Source organism: Equus asinus, chromosome 5 (assembly GCF_041296235.1).
Source record: "Equus asinus isolate D_3611 breed Donkey chromosome 5, EquAss-T2T_v2, whole genome shotgun sequence".
Taxonomy (NCBI): Eukaryota; Metazoa; Chordata; class Mammalia; order Perissodactyla; family Equidae; genus Equus; species Equus asinus.
The window spans coordinates 90312093-90335024 of NC_091794.1; the positions used below are offsets into that span (position 1 = coordinate 90312093).

The window sequence follows — 22932 nt, forward strand, 5'->3', positions numbered from 1 at the left end:
GCACCCTGAGGCCCAAGGGTTGGTAAGATTCTCTGCATTCTTGGCGGCCACTGGCCCACAGCAGGTGCCAAGGACGATGGCAGGCAGAAAGGGAGGGTGGTGACGAGTTCCCCAGCAGGACCCTGGAGGCGGGTCAGGGGTGGGCAGGGCCTCAGGGGGGCACGGGTAAGACAGCGCCTTCAGCCACCACGCGTGCCCCCTCCACCCTGACGCCAGGCCCCCAACCCAGCTCATGGACACTGCTCAGCTCGCTGCTCCCACAGGTTCTGACCCGCAGACTCCCTTTTTCAAAGCCCCTCCTTCTGCTGTCCCTGCCCCCAGGCTCTCCATGATGTTGAGGACAGAGCCCAGGCCCCTCTGCCTGGCCTTCGAGGCCCCCCGTGGTCTGGTCCCAATGCGTCAGCCTCCTCTGCCCTGACGTGCTGTTCCCAGCCCCGACACTGGCCCAGATGGCGGGGGGCGCGCCGAGGGTGAGGAGCACAGGACAAGGGAGGCAGGCACACTGGCTTGTTTATTGGGCAGAGTCTCAGAGACCAGCAAGGCACGGTGTTGGGGAGGGGGCGGGGCGCCCTGGGGGACGTGGTCCAGAACACCAGGCTCAGTGCTGGCACCCATGGTGGGGAGCACTCCTGCTCTCCGAGTGGCTCTGGGCGTTTCTCTCCTCAGGACCCTCTCCCGGAGCCTGAGAACAAGGGGCCCTTTTTCCCCAAGAGAGTGAGAGCGGGCGACTGGGGGCGAGGGTAGGGAAGAGGCAGCTCCTTGGTCTGGGGCTCAGGCGAGGGCCCGACGCTCCTCCTCCCTGAAGGCACTAGGAACAGAGAGCCCAGCTCCGGGCAAGTCCTGGGGGGCTCAGGCCGCTGACCGTCACTGAGCCCCGAGGCACGGGGTGGGCGGCTGTAGGGCTGCCTCAGCTGAAGTCCCGGTTGGGCAGGAGGAGGGGAGCTACCAGCGTCCACAGGTAAAGGAGCAGCCCCGCCCAGCTGGCACCGATCTTCACCCACACGGCGGTCCACGTGCTGACCATCTTCCGGGTCTCGCCAGGCCTGGAACACAACATCATCCCAGTGAGCCTGGCCACCAACATTGTGGCCTCAGTCTTGACCCTGACCTTATGACCCAGTGGTGACCCCTGACTTCAACTCTGGCTCTTACACTGTGACTCTAGCCCCCATCTCTGATATTTTTGACACTTGGTTTTAAGACCCTAGATATAGCTCTTGACCTTGTACCATAGACCTGACCCTGACCTTAATTCAAACCTTGACCCCAGTCCTAGACTGTAATATTGTGACCTGATTCCTGGTCCCTAACCTTGAGATCCTAATTCTGTGACCTCACTCTTGGTCCCTGACTTTGGGACCCTGGAACTCCTGACCTCTAATCTTGACTCTGACCTTAAATCCTGTAACCCCACCTATGACCACTGACTTTATGACCACAGTTCTGATATCTCTGACCTCACTTCTGACCCTTGACCCCATGACCCTAGTCCTGACCCCTGACCTTGTTACTGTGATCTTAGCTCCTTGACGTTACCACTTCAATCCTGGCTTCATGGCCTCCTAACCCCAATTTTAACCAAATGACCAAATTTGTGGCTTTATATGGCCCCAATCCCAACTCCTGACCTCATGACTCCTGTTCTTGACCCTGTGACTGTGATTCTGACCCCACACCCAATCCTAACCCTCCAACCATGAAGCCCGAATCTGACCCCATACTCCAATCACCAGCCCTGATCTGTAAACCAGGTCTGCCCTGCACAGGCCCCGCCCCACCTCCTGTGTCCCCACTTTTCAAGCACTTAGTGGAGGCGCCAGGAGCTGAGCGGACCAAAATACTGGCAAAGAAACTGAGGCACGGAGGGGGCGGGCTCTACGGAGGGTGCTAGATGGACACTCCACACCCCAGCCGTGAGCAGGCAGCAGGAATAACTGAGTGAGGCGCTGGAGGAGAGGGGAGGTGTGCACCCAGGATGCGGGCCCCCTCCACGCCCAGCAGGCTGCACGTACTTGTACCAGTTGGTGAGTGTCATCATGATGTGCAGGGAGGCGAGCACCAGGCAGAAGTGGAAGAAGGAGTAGCTGTAGGTGACGCCATCCTGCTCGTTGTCGAAGGCCCGGCCCTCGCAGGCCACCTGCTGCTGCTGCGTGGCCTCCAGCATGGGCGGGCTGTCCTCTGTCTGCATCAGGCTGTTCACCTGCCGGTGGTCTGAGGAGCGCACGCTGCGGGGGAGGGAGCAGATGGTCAGCGCCCTCACTGCCAAGGCGGGCAGGTTGGCAGCACCAAGGGGCCTCATGGTCATAACAACAACAGGCATTATGGTCCCAGAGGCTCGGGGGCCGGCGGCCTGGTTAGCCCGGGACCCAGGAATTTGTTCTGCTTTGACTCCCAACTCTACCCCCACTCCCCATGTGACCTTGGGCAAGACACTGAGCCTCTCTAAGCCTCTGTATCCTGTCTGTAAGGTCAGGGATAACAGGACCCCCTCACAGGGCTGTTGGGAGGAGTAAACGGAAAACGCTATAAAGCCCGTGCCACAGAGGATAAACCGAATAAACGGACCCTATTACTCTGGGGGTCCACCTGCCCTTTCCAGAAACATGCACTGAGCACCTGGCACTGCCAAGCACCACACTGGGCACTGCATTCATTAACGCTGTTAATAATTACTAATGCCCACTCGCTATTAAGTTTGCTTTCGTTTCATTAGTTTTAGGTAAGTAGTTTTACTAATTACCTCCCTTTCTTCATGTTTACAGTAAAAAAATAATAACAGTAATGATTTTTTTGTAATTGCTTTTCTATAATGAGGTCGTCATGTTTTTAACAGTACTTAATAGCTTGAGACAAATATACAATTTTGACAAACCAACTTGTACTTCGAAAAGAAGTGGAACGAACGAGACCTGGATTCCAGCCCCGCCCTTCGCACTGAGAGTCACCCCTTGCTGACCTTCAACTGACCCCAGTTGCCAACTCCTGCGCGGACATTTAGGGCACGGGAGCCCAGGGCCGGGCCATCTGCTGGGGCAAGAGTGGTCAGCAGTGGTCCCCGCCCTCCGGCTGCTTATTCGCTTCCTGGGCTTGGAGAACGGTACTAAGAACAGAGAGGCCCTCCGGGGCCCTCAGAGGCGCAGCCCAGTGACCGCAGCCAAGCAGGTGCGAGTGTGAGAAGCACCAGGAAGCGCAGGTTGGGCCGGGTCGGGATGGGGACGGGGAGAGAAGCAGGGGCGGGGACAGCGTACTCGTGGCCTCAGACAAGCGGCTGCCCAGCTTCCTCACCCATGAAACGGAGGTGATATGGGCCTTTCCAGGTTAAAAAAGGAATCGAGTGAGGTGACTAAGACGAGAGATGTTTGTGAAGTGCCCAGACTTGAGTGGAAGAAAACATTTCAGAAAAGACCAAACCAAAACGTGAAACAGCCTCAAAATGTTCTAGCCGGGGGGGGGGCCGGGGGCAGGGGTGCTGCCTGTAGGAAAACAGGCACTGCCGGATGGACAGGGCAGGGATGGAGGAGCAAGGCAAAGGAGGAGCAGGGCAAAGGTTCCCTCCAGGGAGTCAAGGGCGGACAGAGAAAGCGCTGCTTGGATAAATGCCGCGGCGAGGCAATCAACAAGTCTGCTAGCTTCAGTGTAAACAATAATTATGCTTAATATCATCATCTAGTGACGCTGACAAAACAGCCACTCACAGCCAGCCAGCTGTGCAAACATTCACAGTTACTCGTAATAACAGCAAACACTTATTTGGCGCCTACTACTTGCCAAGTTCTTTTCTCGGTGCCTTATCCATATTAACTCATCTACACCCCTTCAACAATCCCGTGAGGCAGGTACCATTTTTATCCCTGATTTGCAAATTAGGAAACTGAGGCACAGAAAGGTTAAGTGACTTGCCAGAGATCACACTGCTAGTAAGGGCAGTGCTAGGTTCAAATACAGGCAGTGTGGCTCAAGTCCACACTGATAAGCACCTGCTAAGATGCCCTTTAAAAAAGTTGCCATGGGGCCGGCCTGGTGGCACAGTGGTTAAGTGCGCACATTCCGCTTCCATGGCCCGGGGTTCGCCGGTTCGGATCCCGGGTGTGGACATGGCACCGCTTGGCAAGCCATGCTGTGGTAGGCATCCCACATGTAAAGTAGAGGAAGATGGGCATGGATGTTAGCTCAGGGCCAGTCTTCCTCAGCAAAAAGAGGAGAATCGGCAGCAGATGTTAGCTCAGGGCTAATCTTCCTCAAAAAAATAAATAAATAATAAAAATAAATAAGTAAATAAAGTTGCCATGTGACTTAAGTGTGAGCTGCTCTCCCTCAGGGGAGATTGTGGGGTCACAGCCACCTGGGCATGGAGGCTACCACCTGCCTTTTACTGAGGAGGAAACTGAAGCTCAGAGAGGTGAAGCCACTTATCCCAAGGCCACACACAGCAGGTGAGTGACAGTGCGTGGGCCTGCTGGCCCCAGTCCAGACTCCTCCCCTGACCCCACAGCTGTCTGCACCCGCCTGAGCTGGGCATGTGCACCCCAGGTTCAGCCCCACCTCTGCCGCCCAGTCACGAGGTACCCTCTGAAGGACTCAGTTTCCCCACTAGCACAATGCAGGGGCTGGACACGCTGCTGGCCGAGGGCGCCTTCCAGCTTGGCGTCTCGGCTCCCACATCCTCCCCTCACTTCCGGCTCCGGGCCCGCAATCATGACCCCTCCCCAGAAACCAGACCCGCACCATACCTGATGAAGAAGGTGCACAGGATGAAGACGACGAGACCCACGATGCTCGGCGCATCCCACCAGTGGGTCTCATAGCCCTCGGGGCCTGCCAGGAACGTCCCGTTGCTCAAGTGGGTCAGCAGGTGGGGGTTGCATTTCTGGTCTGGGGATGGGAGCACGGTCACTCTCAGCCCACACAGACCAGGTTTGAGCAGCCAGGTAGCCCTGAGGGCAGAGAGCCACCCCAAATGGACAGACAGACAGACAACCCACCACCCAAGTCCCAGCAACAGCGCCTAGCAGACAAAATGACAGAGACAGTTCCAGGACCAGATGGGGTGCCCTCCACCTCCCAGAAGGACTGAGTCTCAGAACGAGCTGGGGCCGGGATGTCCCTGTCACTTGTGAGCATCCCAGCCCCCCCAGAGGGCCACTGCCGGGCCAGGAATGAGGCCAGCCTCCTCGAACGCAGGTCTGTACTCACCGGGGACATTGGACAGGGCCAGCCAGGTGACAAATATGGTGTAGAGTGTGACGACCGAGGCCTGCAGCAGACCCGAGTTGGGCTGGGCCTCCTGGCAAGAGCAGTCCATCAGTATGGCCCCTGCAAACCCAGGGCACCCCGCCCCACCCCCACCCAGCCACTCACACCCAAGTGGGGGACCCCAAACACCCCCACCACCCCAGGGCCATCCTACCCCAGCCCTGTGGGGAAAGCACACCACCCAGGCCACCCTTCGCCCACCCAAGGGGGAGTCCTCGCTCTTTCTCTTAACACACGAGCCCACTTGTTCCCCTGTTGGGCACCCTTCAAGGGCAGGGTCTCTTCACCTCCCTGGTGTGCCCTGCCTTTGCTCCCCCTAGACCGCCTGCCACACTCCTCCTTGCTGACGACACCCCAGCCACCATGGCCAACTCACTGTCCAGGGAACCTGCAAACCCTTTCCCCCCTCAGGGCCTTTGCACCTGCCACGCCCTCTCCCTGACACGTTCCTCCCCACATCTCCACACGGGCAGCCTCTCTCTAGTTCTCAGGCCTCAGCTCAATCAGGACCCCAGAAGGCCCTGAGAACCCTGGCTACAGCTGCCCGTGGCCCCGCCAGCCCCCCTGCCTCTTTGCCGACACCCTCTTATTTTCCATGTGGCACGTACCAGCAAAATCACCTGGCTTGGCCTAGTCTCCTCCTGGCTGTTCTTCCCCACCCACCCCGCCCCAACACACGCACACTTGAAAATACGAATCTAAGCTCTGTGATTAGGAGCACGGGCTCCAGGCCAGCTGCCAGGGGTTCAAATCCCAGCTCCACCCCCTACTACTCTTTACTCCTGTTTCCTCATCTGTAAAGTGGGGACGATGATGGTACAAGGACTAAATGACATGATAGATGCCATTAACTGCTAGCTATTTTTCCTCCTCTTCCTCCTCTTCCTCACAGCTGTATCCCCAACATCGAGAAGAGGGCCTGGGACACAGTAAGTGCTCAAGAGGTATTTGTTGAGTAAACGCTGATTGCTGTGTGACCTGGGACAGAGGCATTACCCTCTCTGGGCTTCAATTTTCTCACTGGGAAATGGAGGCCCTGACTAGAAGGGAAGTTCCCCACCTCTCTGCTGAAGACCCTCCAAGACCACCTAAGCTACCTCTGAAACCCCTGGTGGGCTGAGATCCGAAAGGGTGAAGGACCACTGAACTCCTTTTCTGAATCACAATTGATTACCTTAGGATTACCATTATCCCACACGGGCTGGGATTAGACACTGTGCAACTGCACCTTCCAACACGCCTTCCTGAGGTGTCTAGGAATCGTTCCTCAGTGTCCCTCCCTAATGTTCTCCCAATTTGCATAAAAACAATGACAATAACAATAATGATAACAATAGCCAATGTCTGATGGACACCCATATGCCAGGCACTGTTCTAAGTGTTCACAAATATGATCTGGAGAATAACTCCAAAGAGTAGGTATTATTATCCCCACTTTACATTTGAGAAGAGAGGTGCACAGAGAGGCTGAGGCACTTTCCCAAAGACACCCAGCATGTAGATGTGAGAGCCAAGACCCTAACCTAGGGAGGCTGACTTGGGTGCCCATCCTCTTGGTCCAAACTTCTGTGACTGCCAGCCTCTGCCCCAGGACCCCAAGGTTCCTACAAGAAGTCCCACACCCAGGGGCCGGGTGTCAGGCCGGGAAGAGACAGGCAGGCTCACCTGGACCTTGGGCAGGACGGCGATGATGGAGACGCAGACGCAGAAGGTGAGGTTGAGGCTGATGAAGACCTTGCCCTCGTGGCAGGCGCCGGGCCGGGCGTAGAAGACAAACAGCAGCGTCACCCCCGCGATGGACAGCGCATAGAAGAGGAGCGTGAAGAAGAAGAGGCCTGAGCGGAGGGGCAGCACGGGTGGGTCAGGAGGCCAGGTCCCCGCTCCCGGGAGGGGCCTGTGGGGCAGGCCTCCCTGTCTCGGCCTCAGCGTCCTCACCCCGGGAACGTTAGCATCTCCCAAACCTCCGTCACTCACCAACACCTGGTGAGTTTCTGCCCCATATCCTGAACTCAAATGACTCAGTGCCCACAAGTAGGGTGACCATAAAAATAAACACAAGGAATCCAAAGCGGTCTTTTAAAAAGTGCCCTAGATGCTGCGGTCTGCTGCAGCCGGGCTCCGGCTGCCAGAGAGACCAGCGGGGAGGAGGCGGGAAGCACGCCGGCACCAAGCGAGCCTTTCTCCTTGACTGAGTCAGAAGAATCGAGCGAGAACCCAACGGGACTCCCTCTGCCCCTGGGGTTTCAAGGACCGGGTGTCACCTGAAGTCTGGTCTGGCCGCGCAGCCCCGTCTGCAGGAGTAGCTGCACTAGACTCGTCCAGGGCTCCCCAGTCCAGCTCGGCCCATCCCCCTGAAGTGCCCCAGGGTGGCGGCTCCACCCACACACCCCCTGCCCTCCGTCTGCCCTGGACATTCAATGCCTGCCCTAAGGCGGGGGCTGGTCGGATGCCCTCCAGGCCCTCATCCAGTTTCAGGGACCCGTCGATGCCCCGGGGCACCCAGCCCCACACGGAGGCCAGCCGGTCGGGCGGCACTGACCTGCGTACCAGGCGCGTGAGTCGCGTTCCTCGGCCTTGCCCAGCCACCGCTGGTTCCAGGAGTGTGCGAAGTCGATGAACAGCACCAACTGGATGAGGATGAAGAGGAAGGAGCCCACCACGCCAAAGTAGAACCAGACTGGGTGGCAGGAAGGCAGCAAGGAGGTCAGCAGGGTAGCCGCCTGAGCGACAGAGCTGTGACCCCCACCTGGCTCCCCCAGGACTCCCGGGGCAGACACACTCCCAGGGTCTCCCTTTCACACACACATTTATTCATTCAACAATCATTTGTGCCACATCCTGCACTGGGGACACTCAGAGGAGGCACAACCCTTTCCTCAGGGAGCTGCCAGCCATGCACCAAGATGCGATGTGGCAGGGCAGGGGTCAGGGGCGAGGGAGGTTCCCCCAACCCAAGTCCCCAAAGGCCATGTGGCCAAGCACCAGAGGGCTGTCTCCCGGGTGGCGGGGGAGGACCCAGCCAGCAGCCTGGGTCCATGTGCCAGGGCAAAGAGACGCCCCACCAGGGCTCTCCACTCTGGGGACCCCACCTCCCTCTTGGTGGCCCCCAGCCCTCCCCACCAAGGCCACCTACTGTTGGAGAAAGAGCCATCAGGGATGTAGAAGGCGCCCACAGTGATGCCCACCAGGACCAGGAACTTAAAGAACCAAAACCTGTGGGGGCGGTGAGCAGCACAGACAAGAGAGCTGAGTGGGGGAAGGGAACAGGCCTGACCCCCAGAACCACACCCCCAAAGAACAGGCACTGAGAGAGGTGAAGAGGGACTTTCTGATGGTCTGATGGACACAGAAAGTCTGTCCTGGCCCTAGAAAAAGCCCTGAGGGGCAGAGGGAAGGACCAATTAGGGGCGAGGATCCTCACTGGGGTTTAGCCCCAGCCATGTCACTAAAGTGCTGTGTGGCCTTAGGCATGTTGTTGCTCTTTCTGAGCACTATTTCCTCATCTGAGAAACGGGAATAACTAAACGAGCTGATCTCTGTGTTGTGCCCTCTGGCTTCAGGGGCTCCTGAGTCGGAGGGTAGGGTCTGGAGACAGCAGAGAAGGGGGAAAACCACTGCGGGAGGGTCCCGCGGGGCAGGGGAGGCCCCCCTCACCCGTTCTGGATGGCTGCCCTGGGGTCCCGGCTGCTGCGCACGCAGATCATGAGCAGGGTGAAAAGGAAGAAAAAGGCGGCCGTGGCGAAGGACATGCGGTAGACGGCGCGGTAGCCGAGCAGGGAGCCACAGTCGATGTGGCCCTGCAGGCCGACGGGGGTCCCGACCCCGTCCTCACACACCCAGGGCAGCTGCGGAGACAGACAGAGCAGCTCAGAGGCCCCGCCCACCCGGGACCCAGGAGGGAGGCCCCGCCCACCCAGAACCCAGGAGAGAGGCAGGCCCCGCCCACCCGGGACCCAGGAGGGAGGCAGGCCCCGCCCACCCAGAACTCAGGAGGGAGGGAGGGAGGCCCCGCCCACCCGGCTCCAGGAGGGAGGTCCCGCCCACCCGGGATCCAGGAGGGAGGCCCCAGACCACCGGGTACCCAGGAGGGATGGATGGAGGGAGGGAGGGAGGCAGGCAGGCCCCGCCCACCCAGAACCCAGGAGGTAGGCCCCGCCCACCCGGAACCCAGGAGGCAGGCCCCGCCCACCCAGAACCCAGGAGGGAGGCCCCAGACCACCCGGTACCCAGGAGGGATAGAAGGAGGGAGGGAGGGAGGCAGGCAGGCCCCGCCCACCCAGAACCCAGGAGGGAGGCAGGCCCCGCCCACCCGGCCTCCAGGAGGGAGGTCCCGCCCACCCGGGATCCAGCAGGGAGGCCCCAGACCACCCGGAACCCAGGAGGGAGGCCCCAAGCGGCTGAGCCCGGACAAAGCCCCAGCCTCCCGCGCCACGTCCACTCGCGGCCACCTCTGCGGCTGAAGTCCTGTGAGGGAGCCCCCAGCGACAGCCGTCCAGTTCCACCTCGCTACCATCTGCTTATCTCCCTGTCGGCCGCCCACAGCCTCTGGAACGCCCCCCACCGTCTAAAGCAGGGCTCCCCAAAGTTCTCCGCCCACCCCCATCCCGCAGAGGCCTGGGGAAAGCTGAGAGGCCGGGGCCACTCTCCCACAGACTCAGTCTCCCAGGGGGTCTGAGAATCTGCACGTCTAGCCAACTCCCCAGGGGATTCACACCTCTATGCACTAAAATGTGGAGCCACTGGCCTGAATGTCCCCCTGGTCTGTGCCAGGCTATGAAACACTGATGAAGGGACTTTAGGGGGTCCCAAACTGGGCATGCTCATCAAAGCGGGGAGAGCACGCCCTGGGCCAGTGTCCGGGGGGCAATAATGATTAATAAGATTTCCCAAGGGGAGCTTGGCTTACGAGACACCGAATCCCCGTGTGCGGCCACATCCTCCTCCCCACACGAAGAAACAACCCCCATCGCCAACCTTGGGCCACTCTCCTGCCCACCTCCTCCTGATTAGCTGGGACCCCAAGCCTGGGCCCCCCCAGCCTGGAGCGGCTGAGCCTTCCCCAGAGGCCGGGCACCGCGCCTCCGCCAGGGCCGCTCACCTTGTAGAGCTGACTCTCCACGCCGGGACTCAGCATGATGATGGACACCAGCACCCCCAGGAAGAGGAAGACGGTGAAGATCAGGCGGCTCACGGTGGAGTTGCGGCTGGCGGGGCAGCAGGCGCACAGGATGCAGGGGGCAGAGCCGCAGAGGCAGGACGCCTGCGGGGGGCGGGGGGCAGGGGACGGCACTCACTCTGCCTCCTCTCCCGGGCCCACGTCCCGCCCGAGCCCGCAGCACCCACCCCGGCCCCTGCCATGTCTCCAAATCTGCACGGAGCCCGCCTGTACCACCCGCCCCGCGCCGGGCCGGGGCACACCTCGTCCCCAGGCGTCACCCCATCGAACTTTCAAGCCCGAAAGGGAGGCTGAGGGAACCAAGCCTCAAAGAGGCTGGGTCACACAGGGTCACAGAGCCAGTAAGAACGGAACCCCGATTCAAAGCTGGATCTATCACAGGTATTAGGGAGAGAGAGGAACTTCAGAGAGAGCGAGCTGGAGTGACACTTACTTAGAGGGGGGCAGGGTGGTAAAAAACTTCTTAAAAAATTCAGCTCTGTCACTGATTATCTGTGTGACCTTACACAACTCACTCAACCTCTCTGAACCTCAATATCCTCTTCCATAAAATGGGAATCATAACAGCTCCTACTTCTCACGTGGCAGTTGTAGGGATGAAACAGGAATTTTAACCTGTAACCCCTCAGGCTCGCTCCTCCCTTCCTTGCTTAGTTTTTCTCCACAGGAGCTCCTATCATCTGATTGGCTTTACATTTTATTTCTAGCATGTAAGCTCCAGCAGGACCAGCATTGGAGCTCTAGAAACAGCAGGTGCATGTAGACATCTGCTGAGTCAATGGAATGAAGGACTGTGAGCGGCTGTGATCTCCCACTCCGGGGCTTTCGATGGCAGCGGTGGGCTCACCCTTCCCCTCTGGGCTCCTCTGCCCCAGCTGGCGTCAGCCCCTCCCCTCCCTGGGGCTGGCTGACATCACTTAGGGGCTGGTGATGCCACACCATTCATGGGTGGCATCCCGAAAGGAGACACCTTCTGGGAGCCGGGTCCACGGCCCAGCCTTTGAGAAAACAGGCTCACATCCGGGTCCATCTGGTCAACTGTTTACCGGCCCCCAAAGAGCCCAACTCCTCCCCCAGGTATTGAAGAGTCTGGGGAGCAAGAAGGACACGGGCCCCGCCCTCCCAGCGCCTCCAGGGGCAGGAAAGACACTCAACATCACCCCTCATGGTGAGGACATGCCAAGACATATATGCTGGCATGAGAGTAACTGACGGGGCCACATTAGACTTGGGGGTGGCAGGTCACCTCTCTGAAGAAGTGACATTTAAGCCGAGAGCTGGAGAATGAGGAAGCACTTGCCAGACCCATGGGAGGAAAGAGCGTCCGAGGCAGAGGGCACAGTGCCCAAGGCGGCTCTGCACAAGCCGGGCGCTGGAGAAACAGCGAGAAGGCCCCTGCAGCCAGGCTGGCAGGGCCGGTGGCCACGTGCAGGAGTGGCGAAGAGCAGTGGGCGTCCACTCGAGGGCCTGAAGCAGGACGGATGGGGACAGCCTCACCCTCAATGACCAGCTGGGGGACGGCAGGCCAAAGGGGCCCCTGCTCCTCGGGAACCCTGCGCCCTGCTTCCTGGACTGCTCACACGGCATCCAGCGCCCTCTGCTTGAGGTGTGGCTGTCTCCTGTCTCACCACCACTTCTCCCCAGACGGGAAAGGATCCTGGAAATGCTCCTGTTCACCCATCTCTCTCACCCACAAAGCCAAGTACAACATGGAGGCTAAAAGAAATGCTTGCAGAATGAAATTCTCCCTCGTGGTCCAAATCCTAATAGTCCACCCAGCCAGCAACAACTGGCTACATCTCTCAGCCCCCACCCCCAGCCCTACTCCTCTCCATGGCCGCTTTCTGGGGATGAGGAGATAAGCAAATGCCAGAAGTGTTCTGTAAACCATAAAGAGCATTCTGGTTATCAGACAGAGCAGGCTCTTAGCCCCATTCTACAGAGGAGCAAACTGAGATCAGAGGGGTTAAGAAACTTGCCAGAAGTCACACAGCAAGTGAACGGCAGTGCTGAGATTCAAGTAATGACAGACAACTTCTCTTCATAAAGAGTCACCTAGTCCCACGCACTGTAGTAAGCACCTTATCGACATTAAGCTTCACTGACACTATAAAGTAAGTGTGTTATAACCTCCCATTTACAAATGGGGAAACTGAGACTCAGAGAGGTGACACGACCAACGTCACACCGCAAGTAAGCTAACTCATCGATGGCAGTCTTATTTAATTTCCAAACACCCCACTGATGAAAACAATCCCTCTAGTGCTGGAGAAAACCGAGGGAGGCCCACAGGCACTGATCCCGGGAACCAGGGGCCCAAGTGCCCGGGTCTGGCTTGTTACCACTTGCATTTGAGACACAAGAAAAGCTGCCTCACTGCAGTCAGCGAGCCTGGCCTTTCAATTCACTCTGGCTCCTGGAGATCAAAATCCAGGTATTCCCGAGACCTGAGGCCTCAGGATTTCCAAGGGCCTGGTTGACACCAGAGAGGCCAGGTCAGGGAGAGGAAAACACACAGCAGCCCCCAGCTGCTTCCAGAGCATCCTTGGAATTGTCCATACGTTCTGACCCAGGCCCTCCACCTCTGGGGATCGCTCCTGCAAGAACCTCTTCCTACAGAAGCACCAGCCTGCGGGAGTAAGTGCATTCACGCGCACACGCACGCACCCACGAAGTTCACTGTGGCACTGTTCACGCCAGGGCAACGACGGTGAAAGCGGAAGATAACTAAACGGCCATCAATACCTCCTGGAACTCCCCTGGGAGGGGTCTCTGCTGAATGGAGCAGTGTACACGTCACACTTAAATGAGCACGTGTACAAATACAATCAAATATAAATTATAGCCCAATCAAGTTGCTCTTGCTATTAAAACATAAAAGTTTTGAATTAAGAAAAAAACTAAAATAGGCATAAAGCTTTAGGCTTTATGAGCTTATTAGAATATGAAGAAACTGCAAATGACCCAAAGGCCCAACCCCAGGGCACGCGGTGGCCCATTTACTCCTGGGAATGTTAGAGGCAGGAAGATGAAAGTCACTCGGCTGCAGAGCAATAGGGACTGACGCCTATGATGCAACAGGAAAGCCCAGGCAGGCACGAAACCGTGCCTGCACGAACATGACAAGCACCACCCCACCCCCAAAGGCACTCGGGGAAAGGCAGCAACGGAAAAGCACCAGAACACTGAGAGTGGCCGAATCTGAGCGCCAGCCAGGATCTTGGAAGGGAGAACTCCGAACTTAGGAAGCCCTGGGTCTCAGAGTCTTAAAGCTGCAAGATTCCTCCACATTCAACTGGTCCAGCCTCTCTCTGATGAAGAAGCACCCAGAAGGCAGCTGGCCACCTGCTGCTTGCACACGGCCAACGACAAGGAGCTCACTACCTCCCAAGGAGAGCTGGACAGGTCTGGAGCTGTGCATGGTTTGGCGTGGTGGGAACAAACTGTCACTGAGTCACTCACACTCTCTCCCGGTTATCCCTAGAGCCAGGACCCAGGTTCTTAGAACCACTCCCCGGGCACTGGGCGGGGGGGTGGGGGGTGGGGTGGCTAAGGCCTAGGGCCACAGTTTAAAGTTGCTTTGTTTAAAACACACTGGCCCTCCACTTCTGGGTATTACTCAAAAGAACTGAATGCAAGGACCCAAACAGATATTTGTGCACCCACAGTCAGTGCAGCATTATTCACAACAGCCAAAAGGCGGAAGCAACCCAAGCGTCCATGGACCGATGAATGGATAAACAAAATGTGGTCTATATGTCCACTGGAATATTATTCAGCCTTAAAAAGGAAGGAAATTCTCATACACACTGCAACATGGATGAACCTTGAGGACACTGTGCCAAGTCAAATAAGCCAGGCACAGAAAGATAAATACCATCTGATTCCACTTATCTCGGGTACCTAGAGAGGTCAAATTCACAGAGACAGGAAGTAGAATGGTGGTTCCCAGGGGCTAGGGGGAGGGGAGGGGACTTATAGTTTAACCTGGAGGAGCTTCAGTTGGGGAAGATAGAAAAGTTCTAGAGACGGATGGTGGCGATGGTTGCACAACACTGTGAATGTGCTTAATACCACTGAACTGTAGTTAAAAATGCTTAAAATGTTACATTTTATGTTATGTATATTTTATAACTAAAAAGGGAGGGGGCAAGGAGTTTTCCGGGAAGAGTAGGAAGTTAGCTAAGTAAGGAAGGGAAGGGTATTCCTACAGAGGAAATAAGACCTGCCAAGCTGTAAGGAATTCTGCATTTTCAGGGTAGCTGGGCAAGAAAGGAAGCTGGAGTGGTGATGGAGAGATGGCCAAGGTCCCCGCCGGCCACGCCAAGGAGTCTGGACTTTATCCTGATTGCTAAAGGGGAGGCATGACATAGATTTGCAGTTTAGAAATATCACTGGGCCACAGAAAGGAAGACAGACCAAGGGAGTGGCATGCGGGAGCTTCAGGAACAGGGAGAGAGAGTCAGGGGCCGTTTCCAGTGACCCAGAGAACTGATACCAAGGAAGAGACCGATTCTAGAGTTCTCCTGGGGCGCTTCACCCAACATTTATGCCTTTTCTGACAATACCACTCATTGGGATCGATCTCACTAGGGCTGTATTTGTTAGACATCCATTTTTAATATATATATGTATCATGTCTCCTAAAATAAACTACAAGCTCCTGGAAAACAAAACAAAGACTTAAAATAGTCCATTTTATGCAATGCACATTTTGCCTCCGTTAAACAGAAAACAGGTGCCAGCAAGGATGGGATGGTGCTTGCAGACTTCATGAACACCTCCCCGACTGGCTGAGCCAGCCCAGGACAGCGCACACTGCCTGCCTCCCCGCTCGCAGCGCTAAGAACAGAGCGCCTGGTCTTGGCTCTGCCACCAAATGCCATCAGACCTCAGACAAGTCTCCTTTCCCCTACGTGGGACTCAGTTTCCTCATCCAGAAATGGGCTCCTGGGCAGGACAGTAAAGCGGCTGGAGCCCAGGCTCTAGAAGGGGACAGCCCTGGGTTTCATCGGCTGCACCACGCCCTTGAAAGAGTTGAGAGCAACTGAGAACTCTGTTTGCGGAGGGCCACGGCTTGGCAGCTTCGCAGTAAGGGTGCGGGCATGCTCATCTCAGCCCCAGCCACTCCTCACGACGTGCTGAGAGACAGGGGCCACTTACAAATGGGGAAACTGAGACTCAGAGAGGTGACACGACCAACGTCACACCGCAAGTAAGCTGAGGAGGTGGGATTTGAGCTCAAGTCTGTCTGCACCAAGGGCCCGCTAACTCATCGATGGCAGTCTTATTTAATTTCCAAACACCCCACTGATGAAAACAATCCCTCTAGTGCTGGAGAAAACCGAGGGAGGCCGACAGGCACTGATCCACTTTCCCTGTGCCCCCTTCACAGACAAGGAGAGAGGCGATGGGACGGCCCCCAGTCACGCAGCCGAGAGGGGGCCCAGCCAGGATGCGAGTCCATTTCAGGCTGACCCAAAGGCCCTTCTCACTCCCTCGCACGTAGAAGGCCCTCCCTAAGTATTTACTGACCGTCCAACTCATGTGCTGGCCTGCCCGGTGCCTCCCATCCCACCGGGGGCCCATCTTATCTCCTCCCAGCCAGGACTCACCTTCAGCCCAGTACAAACGCTGACTCAGAGCACTACGACAGGCAGATACAAATACGTCACAGCTGGGAGGGTATAAAAGTTTTCCCCACCGACGTATGTCCCCCCAAACTTTCCCCCTAAAAATGCCTGGGAACCCCCTTTAGAACATCACTTCTATAGGGCAAGTCTTTATGGAAACAGGTTGTTATTGGTGTCCAGTAGCGCCCAACTACACTACTTAATACTGTGTGGCTGTGAGGAAATCACTTTCCCTCTCTGATCCAGTTTCCTCATCTGTGAAGTGGGAATATTAACTGGCTCACTGCAGTTGCTGTGAGGATTAAATGGAAGGACGCATATAAAGTGCTCACTGCAGTGCTGGGCCTGTGCCACCACTGGGTGTGTGGTAAGGATGCAGTAAAAGTGGCTATTGTTAGTATCATTATCTGCAAAGTAGGATAAGTATGTCACAAGGCTGGGGGGAGAACCAATGAGATGGCAGGGGTGAGGGGCTGGCCACAGTGCCTGGCAGGCAGTAGGTGCTCAGTAAATGTCAGAGGTCAGAGCCCCAAGGGGAGGCCACTGAAAGGAGGGGCAGGTCCCTTGCAGACACTAGCCTCCCACTAAGTGAACCTCCCAATTCTACCTTGGGCCAGCCCTGTCCCCAGGCACCCAAGATGTGGAGGGAGGGCAGGTGTGGGCAAGAAACCTGGACCAGGAATCAGATTTTAATCCTGACTGTACGGTTCCCCATGCTTTCACTGTGCAACCTTAGGCAAGTCAGCTAACCTCTCTGGGCTACAGGTTCCTCATCTCACGAGGGTTTGAGAAGACCTGTCAGGTGCCTTCCGGTCTCAGCACTGTAGGATTCTATGACTCAGAAACCAGCACTTGGCTCCAGAGGGAACTCTCCACCCACCTTTCAAAGATGATAACAATAGCTCCCATTTGGAGCACTCGCTATATGCCAGGAACCGGGCAGGGCACTTTCCAGTCTTCCCAACAGCATTACAAGGGAGGCAGAGGGAGAGACAGAGGCCCAGGGGACTGGCAGGTCTTCTCTCAACACCCACCACGCCCAGGCCAGCCCAGTCAGATGGACATCTGGTCAACAACCAGAAAGCTCTCCCTCCTCACCAGGAAGCAAACCCTTCCTGGGCAGACGCAGCCCAAACCTTGGTTTCGGGGTGGGATCTCAGGGACCAGCTCTTGATTCCTACACAGACACACGGACACACGGACACACACACACACACGCACTTCACAGATGGGGAAATGGAGGCCCAGAGAGGACAAGAGTTCCGTCCAGGGACCCTCTGTACAGCCTCTGGGCAGACAACGAAGCATTCTCAGAAAATGGCTGTAAAGTCAATCTCTAGATGCCCCAGCTCGCGCCTCGACACCAGCCTCCTAACACACACACACACACAACTCAGAGACAAAGGAAAGTAAGTCCTGGGATTCGGCAGCCGGCAGCCACCAGACGCCCCTCTTCCTCTCTTCTCCTCTTTGTTCGGGGCAAAGGGGGAGGGGGCTGCCTGAACGAAGCTCGGGTTTAATGAGGGGAAGAGGGAAGGAGAAGGGGCCTCCGCCAGGGTCTGGCCGAAGCTCCTCCCCGGTGCTGGCTGCCCCCCAGGTCCCCGAGCCCAGGCGACCAGGTACTCCCTCACCCCACGGACCCCAGCCTCCCTCAATTCCTGGGTTTTTCAAGCCAGAGCTGGGCCCGGGCGGCACCCGCACCCACCGCACGGAGGGCGGCTTAGAAAGGCGCAAGGGGCTTCCTCCACACCCCGCACTGTGGCTCCGGGGCCCAGAGGGGAAGTGTCTGGGGCTCGCTGGGGAAGTGGCCAGGAGTTAGCCTGAGCCAGACTGAATGAGGCAGACACACGGACGCAGAGAGACAGACAGACTGGACGGGCGGACAGACGGACAGACACCGAACCATAGACAGACAACGACAGATGGAGAAGCGATGGATGAACAAAGACAGTCGGACAAACGAACAGACAGGGACAGCCATCAGACAAATACAAATGGACAAACGGAGGCAGACGAACAGGAACAGACAGACTGACGGACAGACTGCCAGAGGGACAAAGAAGGACACACGGTGGAGAGAGACGGGGAGCAGGCAGCCCACAAAGAGTCAGAGCGTCCGGGAGAGAGATGGGAGGCGCACGGCGAGGGTGTCCCCAAGTTGGACGAAGTGAAGCCACAGCGCCCACTCCCAACCCGGGCTCGGAGCCTCAGTCTCCCCAGCTCCCCGCAGGGGCGCCGGCCGAGGGCACTCCCCTCCCCCGCCCGGGCGCGCCCCAACCCCTCCCCCGCGGTAACCCGAGCCCGGGACACCAGCTGTCGCCGGCGCCCGCAGGCCTGGGACGGGGACGGGGACGGGGCCCGAGGGAGGGGGGACCCGAGGGGCGAGGAGGCGGGCTGCGGGTTCAGAAAGACAAGTTTGGAGGAAGGAAAAAGAAGAAACTATTTGGAGGAAGAAGACGGGACACAAGCGCAGGAAGGAAGAAGGCGGCGGCGGCGCGGGGCGGACGCGGGGCTGGACTCACGCAGCTGAGCAGGGAGCAGGCGCCCAGGCAGGCCCCCATGGCGGCGGCGGCGCGGGGCGCGGGGCGCGGGGCGCGCGGTCTGCTCGGGATCCTGCCGCCCCGCCGGGCCCCGCCCCCAGCCCCGCCCCGCCTGGCCCCGCCCCCGCCCCGCCCCGCCCCACCTGCCGAAGCCGCTGGTCACTTTCCGGCGACTTTCTGGGCCTCCCGGGACTCACCTGGAGCAGGTGCATGGGCGGGACCCGTCGGGGAAGTCGGGGTGCCTGGGATCCCCGCGGCCACGAGACCCGCGCAAGTGGTCCCAACTCTGGCCCAGGCTCGTGTCCTGGTCCAAAGTGAGGGTTTGGAAATGGTGACCCCTGGGTTCGCAAGGCCACAGCTTGAGCTCGTAACGCTGTTACCCCACTTCAGGGGGCAGAATCCAAGAGATAGTCACCCCTGACTCGGCGCTTGACGTAGAGTCTCTGCCCAAGGCGCAGGTGTTGAATAATGAATAATTGGAGAAAGAAACGGACAAGCCACTTCGCCTCTCTGAGCCTCAGTTTCCCCATCTCTAAAGTGAGGATGCCTACATTATAGGGCTGTTACAACACGTGGTAGATGCTTGACGAATGTGAGCTCCCTGTCGTCCCTGTTTCTCCTGAGACTCCTCAGCACTCTTTTCCTGTTCTCCCCTCCATCCACCTGCTCCTCAAGCCCTACTGACTCCTGTCTTGGGCCACATGCTCCCCCGAGCCACCCTACTTGGTGGCTCATTGCTCCCCATGGATGCCCTAACTCTGGGCCCCAGCTAAGGGGATCAGAAGGGGTGGGTGTGTCACATTCCTGGCAGCCCATCCCACAGGGGTAGGTGGGAGAGACCCAGGGGCGGGCTCTGTAATTAGTCTCTGTCCCCCTCTAGCCCTCTCCTCGCTCAGCCCTCGACAGGATAATGTTAGGGAAGGAAGTCTGGGTGCCTCGCAGCTGACCCCGGGGCCAAAGATCCAGCCTGACTGCATTCTTGGGTGATTCATAATTAATGGGGCCAGGCTTAGCCATTAATTGTGCCAGGACTGTTCTAGAAACATACCCTACAGTTTCCTCCCTCCACACTTTGGCCCACAGGATACCTCTCCCTGGAAAGCCCTTCTTCTCCTTGTTCCCTTTCCTAGCCATCGAAGCCTTGCTCACATGCCATGTCTTCTTGGTGAAGAGAACCACCACCCCAAACCACTGCTTGGCCCCCTTAGGAATGAGTATCCTCCAGTTTCTCTGTGTTTCAACATGGGCCTCCGTTATGGCCTCACAAATAAGTAAAGTTACCACAAAGCTTGAGCACGAACCAAACCCTGTCACCTGCATGGTCCCATCCAAGCCCCCACAATAACCCTGAGAAGTAGGTTAATTCCCTACCCCGCCCCAATTTGCAGATGAGGACACTGAGGCTCAGAGAAGCACAGTGACGTGCTAGTCATAAACTGAGCTGTGACTATTGTCGTTGCTGTTATTGTTGCTCAAGGACACACGGCTCAGAAGGCAGAGCTAGAGGACCACCGATCTGGCCTTGATCTCAGAATGCAAGGCCCGTCCCTGACATTCCACTGCCTCTCCTGGAAAGTGGAGGTGGCAATACCCAGTCCCCCTCTTTTGCTGTCCAATAATGTGTTCAGTCCTTCCCAAGTCTGAGACCCTTAGGAGGCTGTGAGCCGCCCAAGGACTGTCTGATTCACCTCTGGCTGCTCCCTCCCCTGCCCTGGGTATAGCACGGGGCCTGGCGTAAACGTTTGATGAATGAATGTCTGAACTTTTACCACAAGCCCAGGTTCCTCGTTCTGCTGTGACTGACAGTCTGATCTAAAACCTGCCCCTACATGTCACCTTCTACCCAGCAACCCTCCGTGCCTGGAATGCCACCCAGCAGTTGCGGTGAGCCTGTCTCACAGCCCCCCACCCCAGGGGTCAGCTCCTTTTGACACTTCTGCCCCAAGGGCTGAATTTTCCATCCGTCAACACCTCCCTTTCCCATGACCTGGTCCAGAGAAAGTGCCCAAGACGAGATGAGCAACGCCTGAGACTCTTGCTCTGTCCCAGCCTCTCACACCCTCTGCCGTCCTAGGGGGGGCCACTTCCCCTCTCTGTCCCTCCATCCCCCCCCCAGAGATGGGGGTGGTTATCCTGCTTAACCTCCCAGAGCAGTTGGGAGCCTCGAGAAAGCGTTCCAAGAAATAGGCAGTGATCTGAACGGAGCAAGGGGTTAACATAACTCCGAGTGTAAAAGACGGCCTCCTGGTTTTAGATTGAAATTTTCCAGAGCAGAGTGACATGCTGCCATTGTCCTGGCCTCCCCCACCCAAGACCGAGGCAAGCTGGGCTCTCTGGTCCCCATGTCACCACACACAGGGGGGCAGACTCTGCAGATGACTCACGGTGTGCCCTTGTCCTGGTGACTGTTGCTCTTTCAGCCTCACACTTCTCATCTGTGAAATGGAGATAGTCATTTTTGCCCCAGCTATCTCAGGGGATTATTGGGGAGATGAAATGAGGAGGTGATAAAGAGGCTTCATTGCTCAGTGTCCAGACCAGACCACCCGCCTTTCTCCCAGTCTTGAACCTCAAGCATGGAGCCAGAATCACTCTCTCTCACACCTCCAAAGGCAAGGTCACAGTCAGCCCCTCCCCAGCCCCCGGATCTTGGCAAGTCACCCAACCTCTCTGAGCCTCGCTGGAGGGTTGGGATTCAGGGTCACCACAGCCCTTCCAACTATGTCACGTCATGTAAACTATGTCCACGGAGAGAATCATGCAGGGGTCCTTTGGTCCAGCCCCCTGTGCCTGTCACCCAGCCCAGACAGATGCTCAACTCCCCAGGTCCCAGAGGAAGTAGGCTCTGGCTTCTTGGGCCACTCACTCCAAGGGTTCTCTAATCTGATCTCATTGGGCCTCAGCTTTCAAATCTGCAATATGGGAACGATTCCCTGCTCAAGCCCCCAGGGCCCGCCAACACCCCCAGTTCATTCTTGCCCTATCCCTTACCATCCTGCCGTCCATGGGGACTCAGATGCACTCTGGCTTTCAGCCTCCCGTTCCCTGGGCCTTGCTGTTGGCACTGGCCTCCACTTCCTGCTTCTGACCCATTTACAGAGAGGGCTGAGGCTGTCCCTTATGAATATGCATGTGGGATAATGAGGGTTTGGGATTGGGGGAGCATCTGGAGAGAGGCATCCACGTAGGCCCCATCCACCCGCTCTCCCCATACACAGACCCCCGGCGAGGGCACCCTCCTCCCAAAGTGTGCATGCGAATTTGGGGCAAAGGCTGAAGAAACAACAATAATAATATCCACAGTAACTATTTTTAAGTGCTTACAACTTGCCAGGCACCCTGCTAAGAGCATCTCCCTTAAGATGCTTTTAAGGTGAAAACTATTTTCCCCATTTAACACATAAGGAAATTGATGCTCTGAGAAGTTGGGTGACGTGCACGTAGACTGGATGTGGAACGTGCACGTGGTTATGTGCAGGGCGAGGATGGAACCCAGGTTGTGCCGGACTCCACAGCTGGCACTCTTAACCTCTGCCACCCAGGTGTACAGGGCCAAGCCAGGAGCCCTGAGCGCGTGGTCCTGGGGCCACATCTAGAGCTCACACTCCAGCAGACGAGCTCACAGTGGCCTTAGGCAACCCAGACTTTAGGAAAGAACCCCAGGTCCCGCAACTGACTCCATCTGTGCAGTATGGAGATGGGCATACAGGTGTGTGCATGCAGGGCATGTTCACATGTGTGTAGACACACGTACCCACGGTGTGTTGTGCATGTTCGGATGTAAACATGTGTGACAGGGGTGTCCCCGAGGCTGCCAGGTGTATGCACTCCTATGCCACTTTTGTTCCTTCTTCAGCCAACACTTAGAGAGGAACCGCTGCGTGCCAGGTGCTGGGGATGTGGTGTGAACAAGGCCAACGGGGTCTCTGCCCTCCTGAAGCGACAGCCCGGTGGGCTTTGTACCCATATGTAGTAACACTCCAGAGGGAATCTTTGTGGGAGGTTTTCTTTGTGGGAGGTGGCTAGGAAGTGAGAGAAGACAGTGGTGAAGGTGGAAAAGGTGGGACACGCGGGGTGGGGAACTCCAGGGGAGCCCCTGACATTTGCCAGAAATGAGTGGTGGGGGGGAGTAAGCCAGGACCTGGCATGGACTTCACAAGGGTCACAGGTCTGAGGATCCTAAAAGGTCTCTGGATGCTTCCTTCACAGACATCAAGGATCTGCCGTGAATGCACATGTGGGCACCGTGTGTGTGTGTGTGTAGCTTTATATGTGTGTGCACAGGTGATTGTGCGTGGTGTCTGCATATGTGGATACATGTGGATATGCG

At 57.3% G+C, this 22932-nt stretch overlaps 1 protein-coding gene across 1 annotated transcript; it reads right to left on the bottom strand.

Annotated features, from left to right (window-relative positions):
* Positions 1-492: 492 nt before the first annotated feature.
* SERINC2 (serine incorporator 2) lies at positions 493-18719 on the bottom strand. Its single transcript, XM_014837959.3, has 10 exons — positions 18585-18719; positions 10352-10513; positions 8908-9098; positions 8387-8466; positions 7793-7930; positions 6919-7088; positions 5194-5284; positions 4731-4872; positions 2013-2225; positions 493-1043 (listed from the first exon to the last, which is right to left on the bottom strand). The coding sequence occupies exons 1-10, from the start codon at positions 18621-18623 to the stop codon at positions 908-910; spliced, it is 1362 nt and encodes a 453-aa protein (XP_014693445.3). The 5' UTR covers positions 18624-18719; the 3' UTR covers positions 493-907.
* Positions 18720-22932: the final 4213 nt, after the last annotated feature.

What these genes read in the sequence shown, in the direction of transcription:
- SERINC2 (XM_014837959.3), bottom strand. Translation starts at nt 18,623, where the DNA reads ATGGGGGCCTGCCTGGGCGCCTGCTCCCTGCTCAGCTGC. An exon ending in CTCACGCGCCTGGTACGCAG is followed by an intron (nt 7,089 to 7,792) that starts GTCAGTGCCGCC and finishes CCCTCCGCTCAG; the next exon opens with GCCTCTTCTTCTTCACGCTC. An exon ending in ACACTCACCAACTGGTACAA is followed by an intron (nt 1,044 to 2,012) that starts GTACGTGCAGCC and finishes GTTGTGTTCCAG; the next exon opens with GCCTGGCGAGACCCGGAAGA.